The sequence below is a fragment of the Oncorhynchus mykiss genome, chromosome 19, assembly GCF_057628025.1.
Source record: "Oncorhynchus mykiss isolate SJ-2025 chromosome 19, ASM5762802v1, whole genome shotgun sequence".
Classification (NCBI taxonomy): domain Eukaryota; kingdom Metazoa; phylum Chordata; class Actinopteri; order Salmoniformes; family Salmonidae; genus Oncorhynchus; species Oncorhynchus mykiss.
This window is the reverse complement of record NC_143040.1, coordinates 66,117,484-66,136,749: the sequence shown is the minus strand read 5'-3', so window position 1 is coordinate 66,136,749 and position 19,266 is coordinate 66,117,484. Positions and strand designations below refer to the sequence as shown.

Sequence of the window (19,266 nt, the reverse complement as noted above, 5' to 3'; positions counted from 1 at the left end):
GTGTACCAGGTACCTGTGTGGAGGACAGCCTTTCCTTTGAGGAGTAGTTTGAGGCACTCTGTTTTGTGGTGCTGGGCGCTGTAATGTAGAGCAGTGTTCCCCTCTAGAGTCCTCTTCTCTAGACAGACACTGTTAAGTGGTGACAGACAGTTGGAGTCAATGTGATGTACATGTATGTCTCCGGGGGCTGGTGTAGGTAAGACAGTACTAAAGGTCAATGCTGGTGACAGAGAATGTGTCCCAAAATGGCTCCATATTCCCTACGTTGTACAGTCGTGGCCAAAAGTTTTGAGAATGACACAAATATTAATTTTCACCAAGTCTGCTGCCTCAGTTTGTATGATGACAATTTGCATATACTCCAGAATGTTATGAAAGTGATCAGATGTATTGCAAAGTCCCTCTTTGCCATGGAAATGAACTGAATACCCAAAAAACATTTCCACTGCATTTCAGCCCTGCCACAAAAGGTCTAGCTGACATCATGTCAGTGATTCTCTCGTTAACACAGGTGTGAGTGTTGACGAGAATAAGGCTGGAGATCACTCTGTCATGCTGATTGAGTTTGAATAACATACTGGAAGCTTCAAAAGGAAGGTGGTGCTTGGAATCATTGTTCTTCCTCTGTCAACCATAGTTACCTGCAAGGAAACACATGCCATTATCATTGCTTTGCGCAAAAAGGGCTTCACAGGCAAGGATATTGCTGCCAGTATTCCCTAGACAAGCATTTTTCTGGATGCTCCAAACAATCGGAAAGGGGTTTCATCAGAGAAAATGACTTTACCCCAGTCCTCAGCAGTCCAATCCCTGTACGTTTTGCAGAATATCAGTCTGCCCCTGATGTTTTTCCTGGAGAGAAGTGGCTTCTTTACTGCCCTTCTTGACACCAGGCCATCCTCCAAAAGTCTTCGCCTCAATGTGCGTGCAGATGCACTCACACCTGCCTGCTGCCATTCCTGAGCAAGCTCTGTACTGGTGATGTCCCGATCCCGCAGCTGAATCAACTTTAGGAGACAGTCCTGGTGCTTGCTGGACTTTCTTGGGTGCCCTGAAGCCTTCTTCACAACAATTGAACCGCTCTCCTTGAAGTTCTTGATGATCCGATAAATGGTTGATTTAGGTGCAATCTTACTGGCAGCAATATCCTTGCCTATGAAGCCCTTTTTGTGCAAAGAAATGATGACGGAACGTGTTTCCTTGCAGGTAACCATGGTCGACAGAGGAAGAACAATGATTCCAAGCACCACCCTCCTTTTGAAGCTTCCAGTCTGTTATTCAAACTCAATCAGCATGACAGAGTGATCTCCAGCCTTGTCCTCGTCAACACTCACACCTGTGTTAACGAGAGAATCACTGACATGATGTCAGCTGGTACTTTTGTGGCAGGGCTGAAATGCAGTACTTGCCTCCTCCTTTCCTTGTTCCCTAAACACATTTCAAAGCCATTGGTTGGAGGAGGTCTGAGTGAGGGACCTTGGATCCTCTCCTCCAATTCACTTTGGGCCCGATTCAGACTGGGGATAAGTTGACTTAACAACATGTTAAGTCTACTTATCTCAAGTCTGCACAGGGCCCACTAAGACGAGAAAACGGATTAAGCACGGATTATACGGTGAGTAACGTTTTCTGATACAGCCTTTGTGTTATCACGTTGGTGTTATTGGGGGGTCTGGCGTTATTGGGGGGTCTGGCGTTATTGGGGGGTCTGGCGTTAGGGGGCGCTCACACCTGTTCTGTATGAGGAAGTCCACCAGGGATAGAGAGCTCCTCTCCTCCAGTCTCACAGCCAAGTGAAGAGCTGTCTCTCTCAGATGCTAGAACACAGAAGAAACTCATTATGTCCACCCATTGAGTGTGTGTGCGTGTGTGTGTATGTATGTTTGTGTGTGTGTGTGTGTGTGTGATGAATGAGTATGACTATGAACTGTTCTTAGTTCTCTGGAGACATGAGCTCTGACCCAACAAGCTGAAATAATAAACCATACCCTGCCAACACACACACACACACACACACACACACACACACACACACACACACACACACACACACAGATCAAAAGGTGTGCAGGACAGTTCCATTACATAGCCTTAGGAAGCAACAGACGGTGAATTTGATTAAATACATTAAAAGAGAAGGAGAGAGACAGAGAGGAAACATAACCTTTTAACAGGAGAGGAGAGGAGAGAGAAGGATGTAAAATGAGAGGGATAGATTGAGTGTGATTACAGAGAGAGAAGGGTGTAAAATGAGAGGGATAGATTGAGTGTGATTACAGAGAGAGAAGGGTGTAAAATGAGAGGGATAGATTGAGTGTGATTACAGAGAGAGAAGGGTGTAAAATGAGAGGGATAGATTGAGTGTGATTACAGAGAGAGAAGGGTGTAAAATGAGAGGGATAGATTGAGTGTGATTACAGAGAGAGAAGGGTGTAAAATGAGAGGGATAGATTGAGTGTGATTACAGAGAGAGAAGGGTGTAAAATGAGAGGGATAGATTGAGTGTGATTACAGAGAGAGAAGGGTGTAAAATGAGAGGGATAGATTGAGTGTGATTACAGAGAGAGAAGGGTGTAAAATGAGAGGGATAGATTGAGTGTGATTACAGAGAGAGAAGGGTGTAAAATGAGAGGGATAGATTGAGTGTGATTACAGAGAGAGAAGGGTGTAAAATGAGAGGGATAGATTGAGTGTGATTACAGAGAGAGAAGGGTGTAAAATGAGAGGGATAGATTGAGTGTGATTACAGAGAGAGAAGGGTGTAAAATGAGAGGGATAGATTGAGTGTGATTACAGAGAGAGAAGGGTGTAAAATGAGAGGGATAGATTGAGTGTGATTACAGAGAGAGAAGGGTGTAAAATGAGAGGGATAGATTGAGTGTGATTACAGAGAGAGAAGGGTGTAAAATGAGAGGGATAGATTGAGTGTGATTACAGAGAGAGAAGGGTGTAAAATGAGAGGGATAGATTGAGTGTGATTACAGAGAGAGAAGGGTGTAAAATGAGAGGGATAGATTGAGTGTGATTACAGAGAGAGAAGGGTGTAAAATGAGAGGGATAGATTGAGTGTGATTACAGAGAGAGAAGGATGTAAAATGAGAGGGATAGATTGAGTGTGATTACAGAGAGAGAAGGGTGTAAAATGAGAGGGATAGATTGAGTGTGATTACAGAGAGAGAAGGGTGTAAAATGAGAGGGATAGATTGAGTGTGATTACAGAGAGAGAAGGGTGTAAAATGAGAGGGATAGATTGAGTGTGATTACAGAGAGAGAAGGATGTAAAATGAGAGGGATAGATTGAGTGTGATTACAGAGAGAGAAGGGTGTAAAATGAGAGGGATAGATTGAGTGTGATTACAGAGAGAGAAGGGTGTAAAATGAGAGGGATAGATTGAGTGTGATTACAGAGAGAGAAGGGTGTAAAATGAGAGGGATAGATTGAGTGTGATTACAGAGAGAGAAGGGTGTAAAATGAGAGGGATAGATTGAGTGTGATTACAGAGAGAGAAGGGTGTAAAATGAGAGGGATAGATTGAGTGTGATTACAGAGAGAGAAGGGTGTAAAATGAGAGGGATAGATTGAGTGTGATTACAGAGAGAGAAGGGTGTAAAATGAGAGGGATAGATTGAGTGTGATTACAGAGAGAGAAGGGTGTAAAATGAGAGGGATAGATTGAGTGTGATTACAGAGAGAGAAGGGTGTAAAATGAGAGGGATAGATTGAGTGTGATTACAGAGAGAGAAGGGTGTAAAATGAGAGGGATAGATTGAGTGTGATTACAGAGAGAGAAGGGTGTAAAATGAGAGGGATAGATTGAGTGTGATTACAGAGAGAGAAGGGTGTAAAATGAGAGGGATAGATTGAGTGTGATTACAGAGAGAGAAGGGTGTAAAATGAGAGGGATAGATTGAGTGTGATTACAGAGAGAGAAGGATGTAAAATGAAAGGGATAGATTGAGTGTGATTACAGAGAGAGAAGGGTGTAAAATGAGAGGGATAGATTGAGTGTGATTACAGAGAGAGAAGGGTGTAAAATGAGAGGGATAGATTGAGTGTGATTACAGAGAGAGAAGGGTGTAAAATGAGAGGGATAGATTGAGTGTGATTACAGAGAGAGAAGGGTGTAAAATGAGAGGGATAGATTGAGTGTGATTACAGAGAGAGAAGGGTGTAAAATGAGAGGGATAGATTGAGTGTGATTACAGAGAGAGAAGGGTGTAAAATGAGAGGGATCGATTGAGTGTGATTACAGAGAGAGAAGGGTGTAAAATGAGAGGGATAGATTGAGTGTGATTACAGAGAGAGAAGGGTGTAAAATGAGAGGGATAGATTGAGTGTGATTACAGAGAGAGAAGGGTGTAAAATGAGAGGGATCGATTGAGTGTGATTACAGAGAGAGAAGGGTGTAAAATGAGAGGGATAGATTGAGTGTGATTACAGAGAGAGAAGGGTGTAAAATGAGAGGGATAGATTGAGTGTGATTACAGAGAGAGAAGGGTGTAAAATGAGAGGGATAGATTGAGTGTGATTACAGAGAGAGAAGGATGTAAAATGAGAGGGATAGATTGAGTGTGATTACAGAGAGAGAAGGATGTAAAATGAGAGGGATAGATTGAGTGTGATTACAGAGAGAGAAGGGTGTAAAATGAGAGGGATAGATTGAGTGTGATTACAGAGAGAGAAGGGTGTAAAATGAGAGGGCTAGATTGAGTGTGATTACAGAGAGAGAAGGGTGTAAAATGAGAGGGATAGATTGAGTGTGATTACAGAGAGAGAAGGATGTAAAATGAGAGGGATAGATTGAGTGTGATTACAGAGAGAGAAGGGTGTAAAATGAGAGGGATAGATTGAGTGTGATTACAGAGAGAGAAGGGTGTAAAATGAGAGGGCTAGATTGAGTGTGATTACAGAGAGAGAAGGATGTAAAATGAGAGGGATAGATTGAGTGTGATTACAGAGAGAGAAGGGTGTAAAATGAGAGGGCTAGATTGAGTGTGATTACAGAGAGAGAAGGATGTAAAATGAGAGGGATAGATTGAGTGTGATTACAGAGAGAGAAGGGTGTAAAATGAGAGGGATCGATTGAGTGTGATTACAGAGAGAAGGGAGTGGTTACTAACTACAGTTCTGGGACTTATAACTTACTACACAATCACACTCACACACATTTCATTGCGGACACACACACACACACACACAAACACATACACAAACAGCGACATTTACAACATTACAATGTAGAAGAATTGTAGCGGTCTATTTTGAGATAATAACCCCACAGTAGTCTTCTGAGAGAAGAGGCCAGGCCATTGAGCCATGTTAAAGTCGCAGTCTGGGATCTGGCAATCTGTTCAATGATCATATTCATTATCTGTTGTTCTTCAAATCCCAGAATGTAGTTTTAATGGAGCCTTCCGCCATTAGCTAGCTAATTAAATCATATGGGGATGACCCAATGCCTTTTGTTTGAATCATTTCACAGCTCTTTACATTAATAAAGGCATCGTAATGATATCCTGCAGAGCACACACTTCAAACCTTCCACTGGGAAGTTATCTTGGGGTTTTCATACGCAATCCTACATGTAATTATGACCATGTTCATGCTGTGTACTTGTGTGTGTGTGTGTGTATGTATACTTGTGCATGTCCTATCTAGTACCTGTCCCTCAGGCAATTATAATGGGCTGGCCAGTAGTTAGTGAGTGAGTGAGTGAGTGAGTGAGTGAGTGAGTGAGTGAGAGAGAGTGTATCTCTCTGCTATCTAGTACTAGGGCTGTGTGTATCTCTCTGCTATCTACTACTAGGGCTGTGTGTATCTCTATCTACAACTAGGGCTGTGTGTATCTCTATCTACTACTAGGGCTGTGTGTATCTCTATCTACTACTAGGGCTGGCACCGTTCCCATATATGGGTGAAGACCGTCGTGAAAATAAAATAACTGTCAAATGTCTTATTTTAAATCATTTTTTTTGTGGATGAACAGCTGACTGAAGATGGGACAGACGGTTCATTCCGTTTCTGTGGTAACATGGACTCTTTACAAAACCAAACGATTATAAACGGTGACCACGGGCAGTTGGTTGACCATCACAACCTTATGTCTAGTACCTGTCCCTCAGGCAGTGCTAGCGGCTTGGCCAGGTCCTCTCCCTGGGCGTACAGCTGCAGCAGAGCGGTCAGGTCCCGGCTCCTCACGGCATCGTACACACGCCACGGCTCACCGTCCTCCCGGTCCCTGTGCAGCACGTAGCGCCGGTCCACGTACTTGGCCACGATATACTCCTTCCTGGCATTCCTGGTTGCACAACGGGACAGAGCCATAGGTATGCAGCAACTGGTTAACTATATCCTCCATGTTGGCACCAGCAACTGGTTAACTATATCCTCCATGTTGCCACCAGCAACTGGTGAACTATATCCTGCATGTTGGCACCAGCAACTGGTTAACTATATCCTCCATGTTGGCACCAGCAACTGGTTAACTATATCCTCCATGTTGGCACCAGCAACTGGTGAACTATATCCTCCATGTTGGCACCAGCAACTGGTTAACTATATCCTCCATGTTGGCACCAGCAACTGGTTAACTATATCCTCCATGTTGGCACCAGCAACTGGTTAACTATATCCTCCATGTTGGCACCAGCAACTGGTTAACTATATCCTCCATGTTGCCACCAGCAACTGGTTAACTATATCCTCCATGTAAGGCACCAGCAACTGGTTAACTATATCCTCCATGTTGCCACCAGCAACTGGTGAACTATATCCTCCATGTTGACACCAGCAACTGGTTAACTATATCCTCCATGTTGCCACCAGCAACTGGTTAACTATATCCTCCATGTTGACACCAGCAACTGGTTAACTATATCCTCCATGTTGCCACCAGCAACTGGTTAACTATATCCTCCATGTTGACACCAGCAACTGGTGAACTATATCCTCCATGTAAGGCACCAGCAACTGGTTAACTATATCCTCCATGTTGACACCAGCAACTGGTGAACTATATCCTCCATGTTGACACCAGCAACTAGTTAACTATATCCTCCATGTTGGCACCAGCAACTGGTTAACTATATCCTCCATATTGACACCAGCAACTGGTTAACTATATCCTCCATGTTGACACCAGCAACTGGTGAACTATATCCTCCATGTTGCCACCAGCAACTGGTGAACTATATCCTCCATGTTGACACCAGCAACTGGTGAACTATATCCTCCATGTTGACACCAGCAACTGGTTAACTATATCCTCCATGTAAGGCACCAGCAACTGGTTAACTATATCCTCCATGTTGCCACCAGCAACTGGTGAACTATATCCTCCATGTTGACACCAGCAACTGGTGAACTATATCCTCCATGTTGACACCAGCAACTGGTTAACTATATCCTCCATGTAAGGCACCAGCAACTGGTTAACTATATCCTCCATGTTGGCACCAGCAACTAGTTAACTATATCCTCCATGTTGGCACCAGCAACTAGTTAACTATATCCTCATGTTGACACCAGGGTTGGGTTCAATTCCATTTCAATTCAGTCGATTCAAGAACTGAATTGAAATGGAATTGACCCCAACCCTGGTTGATACCAAACGTTTTGTTACAACATTCTCACTTCAACACTTGAATGTCATTGTTTTGGAATGTTTTGGTGCCAATATGGCTTCTGTCAAAATGTGTTGTTTCAAACCAAGTTTGCCCCACCAATGAGAACATGATTGAAGTATGAGGCGTATAATGGACTTACATGTCACTCTGGGGGAGGGGTTTGATGGAATCATTGGGAAGATTGGCCTCCATGATGTCATTGAAGCGGGTGTTGCCTATACTGACTGCCAGCTGTGGACAGATGGAGAGTGGAGGCGTTAGGATACAAGGTATGTGAGTACAGCTGTATAGGGACTAAACTTTCAGCGCATCAAATACCACATATCTAACCCATGCCATTATCATAACTATAAACCAAGTTAGCATGCTGAGCTAAAGCCAAAGCAGAGCTCAGCAAACTAACGCTTGTTTAGAAATGGAAGTGTGTGTGTATAGATCAGTGTGTGTGTGTGTATTGGGACTAAGACGGGGTCAACATTACTAGTAGTTCGGAGGTGCTGAGCATGTCCAGCGTGAGGGACTGGATCCTGGAGTAGTGGACTCCCAACTCCCTGTGGATCCCAGAACACTCTATACACGTCAGGATGCCCAGGTTAGTGGAGAGCCACGTGGGGTCTGTTGACAACACAGGGACAGAACATGAGGAGTACAGTTAACACTGGATTTACACTGAAGCAATAAGGCCCGAGGGGGTTTGGTATACGGTCAATACACCTGGGCTAAGGTCTGTTCTTAGGCATGACGCAATGGAATTAGAACAGTAAAAATAAATGTTTTGTCATACACATGGTATATTGTCTATTATAAAGTGGTTCGGACTCTGAAAGCTGATTGGCTGACAGCAATTGTATATCAGACCGTATACCACATGTATGACAAAACAATTTACTGCTCTAATTACGTTGGGAACCAGTTTATAATAGCAATAAGGCACCTCAGGGGTTTGTGATATTTGTCCAATATACCACTGTATCCAGGCACTCCACGTTGAGTCGTGCCTAAGAACAGCCCTTAGCCGTGGTATATTGGCCATATACCACACCCCCATGTTCCTTATTGCTTAAATATACCACGGTTGTCAGCCAAATCAACATTCAGGGCTCGAACCAACCAGCCCTACTGGCTGTGTCCTGATTCTCCACCCTTCTCTAAGTGTGGAGACAGGACAAGAGCACATCCTGAAGTTTTTCGATGAATCATCCCACTGACTCCTGTCTCCTGTCCACCAGTCTCACCGTGGGCTCCACAGTCGGCGCAGGCCTCGTTGCCGGGCATGTGTCTGAGCTCGGTGATGACTGCCCTGGCCAGCTCCTGCAGCCCGGAGTCCTGGAACTGCGGCTGGTCCCCTCCCAACACTGTGTTCAGGGCTTCCTCCTTACTGTTCTGCAGCACCGACACCCAACTGGGGGGGGGGGGGGGGGAGAGAGATTAAAACAATACAATATAGTGTTTATACAGTTATGTATTGTAGTACAAGTCATTCTTTCTGGAAATGTCTTCCTGATTTTTTTATGGATCTACAACAACCGTTTATTTTTAATTTTTAATGAAACTACTATGGTGGTCTACATTCTGTGCTTCAAAAGCACGGACTGCCCACATGATAGTCCTGTGTGCAGCTGTGTGTCTTTAACCCAAGTATATAATTGTACCACTGAGAGCTTGGCACATTCACACTGCAGTAAACCTCCTTTCTCTTTCTCATCCCTCTCCTCAATTTTTCTTTCTTTTTGTTGTTTTTGTTTCAGCTGACCCTCCTTCTTCTTCTCCTCCCCACAGACACAGATGACATCCGAAGGTTTGATCCTGAGGCCCACACAGAGAGAAGAGGAAGAGGGGCTCCCGAGTGGCGCAGCGTCATCCCGAGTGGCGCAGCGTCATCCCGAGTGGCGCGGCGTCATCCCGAGTGGCGCGGCGTCATCCCGAGTGGCGCAGCGTCATCCCGAGTGGCACGGCATCATCCCGAGTGGCGCAGCGTTCTAAGGCACTGCATCTCAGTGCTAGAGACGTCACTACAGACCCTGGTTCGATTCCAGGCTGTATCACAACCGGCCGTGATTTGGAGTCCCATAGGGCGGTGTACAATTGGCCTAGTGTCGTTAGGGTTTGGCCGGTGTACGCAGTCATTGTAAATAATATTTTTTTCTTAACTGACTTTCCTGGTTCAATAAAATAAAAAGAGGAGAGAAACCCCCTACTCAGCTCTGTACGCTCCAGAGAGAGGTCCCAACCCAAACTAGATCCCTCTCTCGTGCAGTTGAGTTTCCACCTCATTTTGTGGCCAGTAAGCTTGATGCCCTCAATCTCACACAAAGTATCAATGAACCTACCAGGTACCACCCCAAAGCCGTAAACACGGGCACCCTCATAGATATCATCCTAACCAACTTGCCCTCTAAATACACCTCTGCTGTTTTCAACCAAGATCTCAGCGATCACTGCCTCATTGCCTGCATCCGTAATGGGTCAGCGGTCAAACGACCTCCACTCATCACCGTCAAAAGCTCCCTGAAACACTTCAGCGAGCAGGCCTTTCTAATCGACCTGGCCCGGTTATCCTGGAAGGATATTGACCTCATCCCATCATGCCTAGTTATAATTGTTTTTAAATGCCTTCCTCACCACCTTAAATAAGCATGCCCCATTCAAGAAATTTAGAACCATATAGCCCTTGGTTCTCTCCAGACCTGACTGCCCTTAACCAACACAAAAACATCCTATGGGGCTTTGCATTAGCGTCGAACAGCCCCCGTGATATGCAGCTTTTCAAGGAAGCTAGAAACCAATATACACAGGCAGTTAGAAAAGCCAAGGCTAGCTTTTTCGCGGGGAATTTTGCTTCCTGCAACACAAACGCAAAAAGATTCTGGGACACTGTAAAGTCCATGGAGAATAAGAACACCTCCTCCCAACTGCCCACTGCACTGAGGATAGGAAAATTTCAAAAAGCATTTTTCTACTGCTGGCCATGCTTTCCACCTGGCTACCCCTACCCTGGTCAACAGCACTGCACCCCCCACAGCAACTCGCCCAAGCCTTCCCCACTTCTCCTTCTCCCAAATAAAGAGAAAGAGCTGCAAAATCTGGACCCCTACAAATCAGCCGGACTAGACAATCTGGACCTTTTCTTTCTAAAATTATCTGCCGAAATTGTTGCAACCCCTATTACTAGTCTATTCAACCTCTCTTTCGTGTCGTCTGAGATTCCCAGCTGCGGTCATCCCCTTCTTTAAAGGCGGGGACACTCTTGACCCAAACTGCTACAGACCTATATCTATCCTACCCTGTCTTTCCAAGGTCTTCAAAAGCCAAGTCAACAAACAGATTCAGAGCTGGTCATGGGTGCACCTCAGCCACGCTCAAGGTCCTAAACAATATCTTAACCGCCATCGATAAGAGACATTACTGTGCAGCCATATTCATTGACCTGGCCAAGGCTTTCAACTCTGTCAATCACCACATCCTCATCGGAAGACTCGATAGCCTTGGTTTCTCAAATGATTGCCTGGCCTGGTTCACCAACTACTTCTCTGATAGAGTTCAGTGTGTCAAATCGGAGGGCCTGTTGTTCGGGCCTCTGGCAGTCTCTATTGGGGTGCCACAGGGTTCAATTCTTGGGCCGACTCTCTTCTCTGTATACATCAATGATGTTGCTCTTGCTGCTGGTGAGTCTCTGATCCACCTCTACGTAGACGATACCATTCTGTATACATCTGGCCCTTCTTTGGACACTGTTAACAACCCTCCAGACGAGCTTCAATGCCATACAACTCTCCTTCCGTGGCCTCCAACTGCTCTTAAATACAAGTAAAACTAAATGCATGCTCTTCAACCGATCGCTGCCTGCACCTGCCCGCCCATCCAGCATCACTACTCTGGACGGTTCTGACTTAGAATATGTGGACAACTACAAATACTTAGGTGTCTGGTTAGACTGTAAACTCTCCTTCCAGACATCAAACATCTCCAATCCAAAGTTAAATCTAGAATTGGCTTCCTATTTTGCAACAAAGCATCCTTCACTCATGCTGCCAAACATACCCTCGTAAAACTGACCATCCTATCGATCCTCGACTTCGGCGATGTCATTTACAAAATAGCCTCCAATACCCTACTCAATAAATTGGACGCAGTCTATCACAGTGCCATCCGTTTTGTCACCAAAGCCCCACATACTACCCACCACTGCGACTACCCACCAGTACATAGCCCATCTATAATTTAACCCAAACAACTACCTCTCCCCCTGTCTTTATTTATTTTGCACCCCATTATTTCTATCTCTACTTTGCACATTCTTCCACTGCAAATCTACCATTCCAGTGTTTTACTTGCTATATTGTATTTACTTCGTCACCATGGCCTTTTTTTTTGCCTTTACCTCCCTTATCTCACATAATTTGCTCACATTGTATATAGACTTATTTTTCTATAGTATTATTAACTGTATGTTTGTGTTACTCCATGTGTAACTCTGTGTCGTTGTATCTGTCGAACTGCTTTGCTTTATCTTGGCCAGGTCGCAATTTTAAATGAGAACTTGTTCTCAACTTGCCTACCTGGTTAAATAAAGGTGAAATAAAAATAAATAAAAAATAGTGGTGGCAGCATCACGTTATGGGGATGTTTCTCATCGTCAGGGACTGGGGCACTTATCAGGATAGAAGAGAAGATGAATCGAGAAATGTATATAAAAGTCCTTGAAGCAAATCTACTGCCCTCTGCAAGAAAGCTGAAACTGGGAAAGAAGTTCACCTTTCAACATGACAACGACCTGAAGCACACTGCCAAAGCTACAGTGGAGTGGCTAAGGAATAAAAAGGTAAATGTCCTTGAGTGACCCAGTCAGAGCTCCGACCTAAATCCAATCGAAAATGTGTGGCACGACTTGAAGATTGCTGTCCAAGGAACTTGAAAGTACAGTTTTGTAAAGAGTGGTCCAATATTGCCTAATCTAGGTGCGCAAAGTTGGTAGAGAGCTATCCCAAAGGCAATCACAGCTGTAATGGCTGCCAAAGGTGCTTCCACCAAGTATTAATTCAGGTGGGCGGAGACTTATCCAATTGTGATGTTTCAGTTTTGTATTTTTAATACAGTCCCCCCCCCCACACACACAAAAAAAATTGCCTTAAGTCTGGTGTGTAGATGAGTGGGAAAACATGCTTTATTTAAATGCATGAAACTCTGAGGCAATGACAAAGGAGAAAAAAATTCACAGAGGTATAGACTTTCTATAGGCACTGTATGTTGAAGAGGGTGGGGCTCAAGCTGCATCTCTGTCTCACCCCACGGCGCCAATTTTAACAGCACAACAGTGTTGTTCGTATGTTTTCTTTCTACCTATCTCGGTATCTTTTTCTATTTCTCTTTCTGAAAGAAACATATTGTATCTCTTTCTGAAAGAAGATCTACTTTGTATTCGTTCCCCTCTCTGAAAAAAATACTATATTGTAATCTTTTGCTATTTTTGAAGGGAATTTCGCTCTCTTTCTGAATGACAAAGTCACTGTCCTTATCTACACATCGGTGTATCTGGAACGATGCTTGTATAGAATCTAGGAGGGATGTCAGTGTATTTGGAACAATCATAGAAATTGAAGGAATAGAACGGGCTTGGAACCTTTAACCTTGGCAATTTGACTGGGTACATGGGTACACTCGCAATAGCTGCCTGGTATTGTGATGCAACAATTTCCATGGTAATGTGGAATGTTTATCCAAATTATGTTAATTGATGTGGCTCATGCAATGGAAATATTTCAATAGTCAGTTGAGGTGATTCAACAAATCACCGTACAGATTGATGGGTACACTTGCTTTTACTTCCTGCTTTGCTCCTATGGGTACAATCGCAATGGCTGCCAGTCCTCCCATTATGCCACCATTGACTTGAATGGGGATGCCCGTTCTATTCATTAAAATTCTATGGGAACAATACTTGTGTAGAAACAAGGAGGGATTCCAGTGTATTTAGAACAATACTTGTATAGAAGAGAGGAGGGATTCCAGTGCTCTGCTTACATCATGCATTCCTGCTCGTCCTCGGCTTGGAAATGGTACGTCCGATTATCTGGAGAGAGGAACGATAGGTGTGAATTTAGAGGGACAGGAGAGGAGAGAGAGAGGAGGACGACAGAGAGAGAGTGCAGTAGGCTACATTCCGAGGGATACATGCAAGGGGAAAACCTGATCCACAGACACAGAGAGAGGATCGGTTGAGGGAGACTCGTCTCTCTGCACCGTCTTTCCATTACATACACAGGCTCAGACACACACACACACAGACAGGAAAATGCACTTGCACACAGCTCAGACCATAGTTATGTGGAGAAAGGTGAGAGGTCAGTGGTGAGAGGTCAAGGAGGGGTGAACCTACGTGTGACCAGGTCAAAGGTCCTCCTCTCATCGGGGTTGGGGCGCACCTGACAGGTCAGGAGGTTGAGCTTCGCCGGTGGTCGGTTGATCTGTGGAACCAACGACACTGGGGTCAATTCCCACCCTAGGGCTGACCCAAACTTTACTACGCTGGCTCAGATGCTAGCTTTTCACATCATCTTTTCCAGAATGGTCCCAACAACTATGGAATACAGTGCATTCGGGAAGTGTTCAGGCCCCTTCACTTTTTCCACATTTTGTTACCTGACAGCCTTATTCTAAAATGTATTAAATATCTGTTTTTCCTCATCAATCTACACACAGTATTCCATAATTACAAAGCAAAAACAGGTTCATACATTTTTGCAAATGTATAAAATAATATAACTGAAATATCACATTTACATAAGTATTCAGACCCTTTACTTACTACTTTGTTAAAGCACAGCCTCAAGTCTTCTTGGGTAGGACACAACAAGCTTGGCACACCTGTATTTGGGGAGTTTCTCCCATTCTTCTCTGGAGATCCTCTCAAGCTCCGTCAGGTTGGAGCTATTTTCAGGTCTCTCCAGAGATGTTAGATCGGGTTCAAATTCGGGCTCTGGCTGGACCACTCAAGGACATTCAGAGACTTGTCCCAAAGCCACTCCTGCGTTGTCTTCTCTGTGTGCTTAAGGTCGTTGTCCTGTTGGAAGGTGAACCTGGAGCAGGATTTCATCAAGGATCTCTCTGTACTTTGCTCCGTTCATCTTTCCCTCGATCCTGACTAGTCTCCCAGTCCCTGTCTCTGAAAAACATACCCACAGCATGATGCTGCTACCACCATGCTTCAACGTAGGGATGGTATTGGCCAGGTGATTAGCGGTGCCTTGTTTCCTCCAGAAATTCAGGCCAAAGAGTTCAATCTTGGTGTCTTTTGGCAAACTCCAAGCAGGCTGTCGTGCCTTTTACTGAGGAGTGGCTGCTGTCTGGCCCCTCTCCCATAAAGGCTGGATTGGTGGAGTGCTGCAGAGATGGTTGTCCTTCTGGAAGTTCCTCCCATCTCCACAGAGGAACTCTGGAGCTCTGTCAGAGTGACCATCGGGTTCTTGGTCACCGTGCTTCTACCCCGATTGCTCAGAGCTGGCCAGGTGACCAGCTCTGGGAAGAGTCCTAGTGGTTCCAAATTTCTTCCATTTAAGAATTGTGGAGGCCACAGTGTTCTTGGGGACCTACAATGCTACAGAAATGTGTTGGTACCCTTCCCCAGATCTATGCCTCAACACAATCCTGTCTCGGACCTCTACAGACAAAAAACGTTGTAGAAACATCTCAAGGATGATCAATGGAAACAGGATGCACCTGAACTCAATTTCTAGTCTCATAGCAAAGGATCTGAATACTTATGTAAATAAGGTGTTTTTTTAAAGAAAATTTGCTACAATTTCTAAAAAGGCGTTTTTCCTTTGTCATTAAGGGGTAATGTGTAGATTGATGCAGAACATATATATATTTTATACATTTTAGAACAAGGCTGTAACGTAACAAAATGTGAAATTAGTGAAGGGGTCTGAATACTTTCAGAGTATGCATTACTAGGGCAGCCCAGTCCAGCCTGGCTTAACTATAGTACATTTCAAGAGCATCAGCAACCTGGCGACTAGGGCTGCCCCCAACAAAAATCTTGGTCAACAAAGAGTCGTCTGTTCTTTCGACCAATCGATTGATTGAAATATAGGCCTAAGTAAGTGGCGGTATTAAGACTAAACAGGAAAGATTAAAAACAACCGCACTTGTGAAATTGTTGCATGAGGCTTGGTGCTTATGGAATCAGTAGGCTATTACACAAACAGTCAAACAGGCAACAGAAGCAGGATCTGTCATCTTTCTGTAGATATACAGTACTAGTTAAACGTTTGGACACACCTAATCATTCAAGGGTTTTTCTTTATTTGTACTATTTTCTACATTGTAGAAAAATAGTGAAGACAACAAAACTATGAAATAACATGTATGGAATCATGTAGTAACCAAAAAAAGTGTTTAAAAAAAATATACATATATTTGAGATTTTTCTAAGTAGCCACCCTTTGCCTTGATGACAGCTTTGCACACTCTTGGCATTCTCTCAACCAGATTCATTAATTAACAGGTGTACCTTGTTAAAAGTTAAAATAGTGATATTTCTTTCCTTAATGCGTTTGAGCCAATCAGTTGTGTTGTGACAAGTTAGGGGTGCTATACAGAAGATAGCCCTATTTGGTAACAGACCAAGTCCATATAATGGCAAGAACAGTTCAAATAAGCAAAGAGAAATGACAGTCCATCATTACTGTAACACATGAAGGTCAGTCAATACGTAAAATTAAGAACTTTAAGTTTCTTCAAGTGCAGTTGTAAAAACCATCAAACGCTATGATGAAAATGGCTCTCGTGAGGACCGCCACAGGAAACGAAGACCCAGAGTTACCTCTGCTGCAGAGGATAAGTTCATTAGAGTTACCAGCCTCAGAAATTTCAGCCCAAATAAATGCTTCACAGAGTTCAAGTAACAGACACATCTCAACATCAACTGTTCAGAGGAGACTGCGTAAATCAGGCCTTCATGGTCGAATTGCTGCAAAGAAACCACTACTAAAGGACACCAATAAGAAGAAGAGACTTGCTTGGACCAAGAAAAATGAGCAATGGACATCAGACCGGTGGAAATCTGTCCTTTGGTCTAATGAGTCAAAATTTTAGATTTTTGTTTCCAACCGCCGTGTCTTTGTGAGACGCAGAGTATTGTAGGTGAAGCATGGAGGAGGTGGGATAGTGTGGGGGTGCTTTGCTGGTGATACTGTCTGTGATTTATTTAGAATTCAAGGCACATTTAACCAGCATGGCTACCACAGCATTCTGCAGCGATACGCCATCCCATCTGGTTTGCACTTAGTGGGACTATCATTTGTTTTTCAAAGGACAATGACCCAACACACCTCCAGGCTATGTAAGGGTTATTTGACAAGAAGGAGTGATGGAGTGCTGCATCAGATTACCTGGCCTCCACAATCACCCGACCTCAAACCCATTGAGATGTTTTGGGATGAGTTGGACCGCAGAGTGGCGGAAAAGCAGGCCACAAGTGCTCGGCATATGTGGGAACTCCTTCAAGACTGTTGGAAAAGCATTCCAGGTGAAGCTGGTTGAGAGAATGCCAAGAGTGTGCAAAGCTGTCATCAAGGCAAAGGGCGGCTACTTTGAAGAACCTAAAATATAACATATTTTGATTTGTTGACCACTTTTTTGGTTTCTACATGATTCCATGTGTTCGTTCATATTTTTGATGTCTTCACTATTATTCTACAATGTAAAAAAAAAGAAAAACCCTTGAATGAATAGGTGTGTCCAAACTTCTGACTGCTATACATGCTACCGTACATGGTTGATTTATAAAATCAGGCAAATTTAACAGTTAGGCTGTTAATTACAGACCTGATTAAGTTGTGGTTTCCTCTCTCCTCTCTTTTCTTAGACAATTAAGGCAAGGGCTGTCACCTCCTAACTCTGCTGCTGCTTCCGCCTCATTCTCAACACCAATATGCTGGTTAACTTTGCTATTATGCACATAGCAACATGGTCTAGGAAAAAAACGCCAATTCAACAGCGCACTGATGTGTTTCAGAACCACGTACGGCGACCACTATCCAACGCGGGAGAAAGTGCATGTTATAAAATAATATTTTTTATTTATTTATGAACCATTGTTCATACACAATATAACCATATACATTTTTAGTAGCACATGTCTTAGAGTGATGGACTGTTCCATCCCCACAGCCTCCACAAGTGATCAGTCCACTCAGACAGGCATCAATCAGACAGGTGTCTTGTACACCATGAATGTATTTTTTTCATCATTTTTGCTACTGCTCGACTAAAGAAATCTCAGTTGACTAACAGCCTATCGACCAAACAATCGACCCGTCGACTAAATGGGGTCAGCCCTGTTGGCGACTGATTTAAAGTTACAGGTAGTCAGGTATACACTAGTTTGAGGATTACTTTTGGCACTGAGCTTTACTGTATGGTTTATATACTGTATTGGGTACAGGATATGAGAGGTGAATGAGACGTCAACTAAAAGAGTCTCACCGTGCTGTGAGAGATGGTCAGACAGCCGTACTTGACACCACACTTCCTCTTCTGCCACACCTTCCTAATCCTGGATGGATGGGAGGGAGGGAGGGAGGGAGGGAGGGGAGGGATGGTTTGGGAGTGAGGGAGGGAGGGAGGGAGGGAGGGAGGGAGGGAGGGAGGGAGGGAGGGAGGGAGGGAGGGAGGGAGGGAGGGAGGGAGGGAGGGAGTGAAAGAGAGAGGGAGAGACTCAGACCACATTCTAAGTCAGGTATAACTTACTGTATATCTACAGTACCATCAAGCTTACTCATCATATCTAGGAATACAAGTTTGTTTCCCCAACTGACTCACATCTCCCCTATGTTATCACACTGTAATCTAACGCTCTGAGAATGAGGAGAGAACAGGGGAGAGAGGGGCTGGAATGAAGACATAGGCCTGTTTTAGACTTCCAGGCTACCCCTCTCTCTCTTCTTTCTCCTCTCTCTTTACTCTTTCCCTTTCTCTCTCCTATCCCCCCCTCTCTCTCTTTACTCTCTTTCCCTTTCTCTCTCTCCTATCCCCTCTCTCTCTCTCTTTACTCTCTTTCCCTTTCTCTCTCTCCTATCCCCCCCTCTCTTTCTTTCTCCTCTCTCTTTAATCTCTTTCCCTTTCTCTCCTATCCCTCTCCCTTTTCTTTCACTTTCTTTCTCTCTCTCCTCTCTTTCTCTCTGCATGACATGGGTTAGCTGGAGTAGCTGGATCCACTCATCCAGCCAGGCCTCTTTGCCAGGATCCAAACACCAGAATAATGAAGACCAGCTGGGGCTGACATAGCACTGTGCCCCCACCCCTCCCCCCAGCCTCTCCATAATGTCACGCTCCACCCTGCTACATACCCTAACCCTGCTGAGGCCTAACCTTAACCCTAACCCTGCTGAGGCCTAACCTTAACCCTAACCCTGCTGAGGCCTAACCTTAACCCTAACCCTGCTGAGGCCTAACCTTAACCCTGCTGAGGCCTAACCTTAACCCTGCTGAGGCCTAACCTTAACCCTAACCCTGCTGAGGCCTAACGCTGCTGAGGCCTAACCTTAACCCTAGCCCTGCTGAGGCCTAACCTTAACCCTAACCCTGCTGAGGCCTAACGCTGCTGAGGCCTAACCTTAACCCTAGCCCTGCTGAGGC

General features: G+C 44.4%; 1 protein-coding gene and 1 long non-coding RNA gene across 5 annotated transcripts in view; one reads left to right on the top strand and one right to left on the bottom strand.

The window, feature by feature from the left end:
- Positions 1–16,985, top strand: part of LOC149975293 (uncharacterized) — a 235,937-nt gene extending 218,952 nt beyond the window's left edge. The window contains exon 3 of the long non-coding RNA XR_016489056.1: positions 16,941–16,985. This is a non-coding gene — a long non-coding RNA (uncharacterized LOC149975293). The remainder of the gene's footprint in view (positions 1–16,940) is intronic.
- The window catches only part of LOC110498167 (arf-GAP with SH3 domain, ANK repeat and PH domain-containing protein 3), a 60,519-nt gene that overhangs the window by 12,711 nt on the left and 28,542 nt on the right, over positions 1–19,266 (bottom strand). For all 4 annotated transcript variants that reach the window (XR_016489055.1, XM_036955141.2, XM_036955142.2 and 1 more), the window contains exons 11-19: positions 18,115–18,184; positions 14,003–14,090; positions 13,648–13,696; positions 8,862–9,028; positions 8,108–8,241; positions 7,766–7,857; positions 6,113–6,299; positions 1,732–1,817; positions 14–129 (exon numbers count right to left, since the gene is read on the bottom strand). Coding sequence is in view for 3 of the 4 variants with exons in the window: in XM_036955141.2 (XP_036811036.1) it covers positions 14–129; positions 1,732–1,817; positions 6,113–6,299; positions 7,766–7,857; positions 8,108–8,241; positions 8,862–9,028; positions 13,648–13,696; positions 14,003–14,090; positions 18,115–18,184 (989 nt within the window). In the remaining variant the exon portion in view is untranslated. The remainder of the gene's footprint in view (positions 1–13; positions 130–1,731; positions 1,818–6,112; positions 6,300–7,765; positions 7,858–8,107; positions 8,242–8,861; positions 9,029–13,647; positions 13,697–14,002; positions 14,091–18,114; positions 18,185–19,266) is intronic.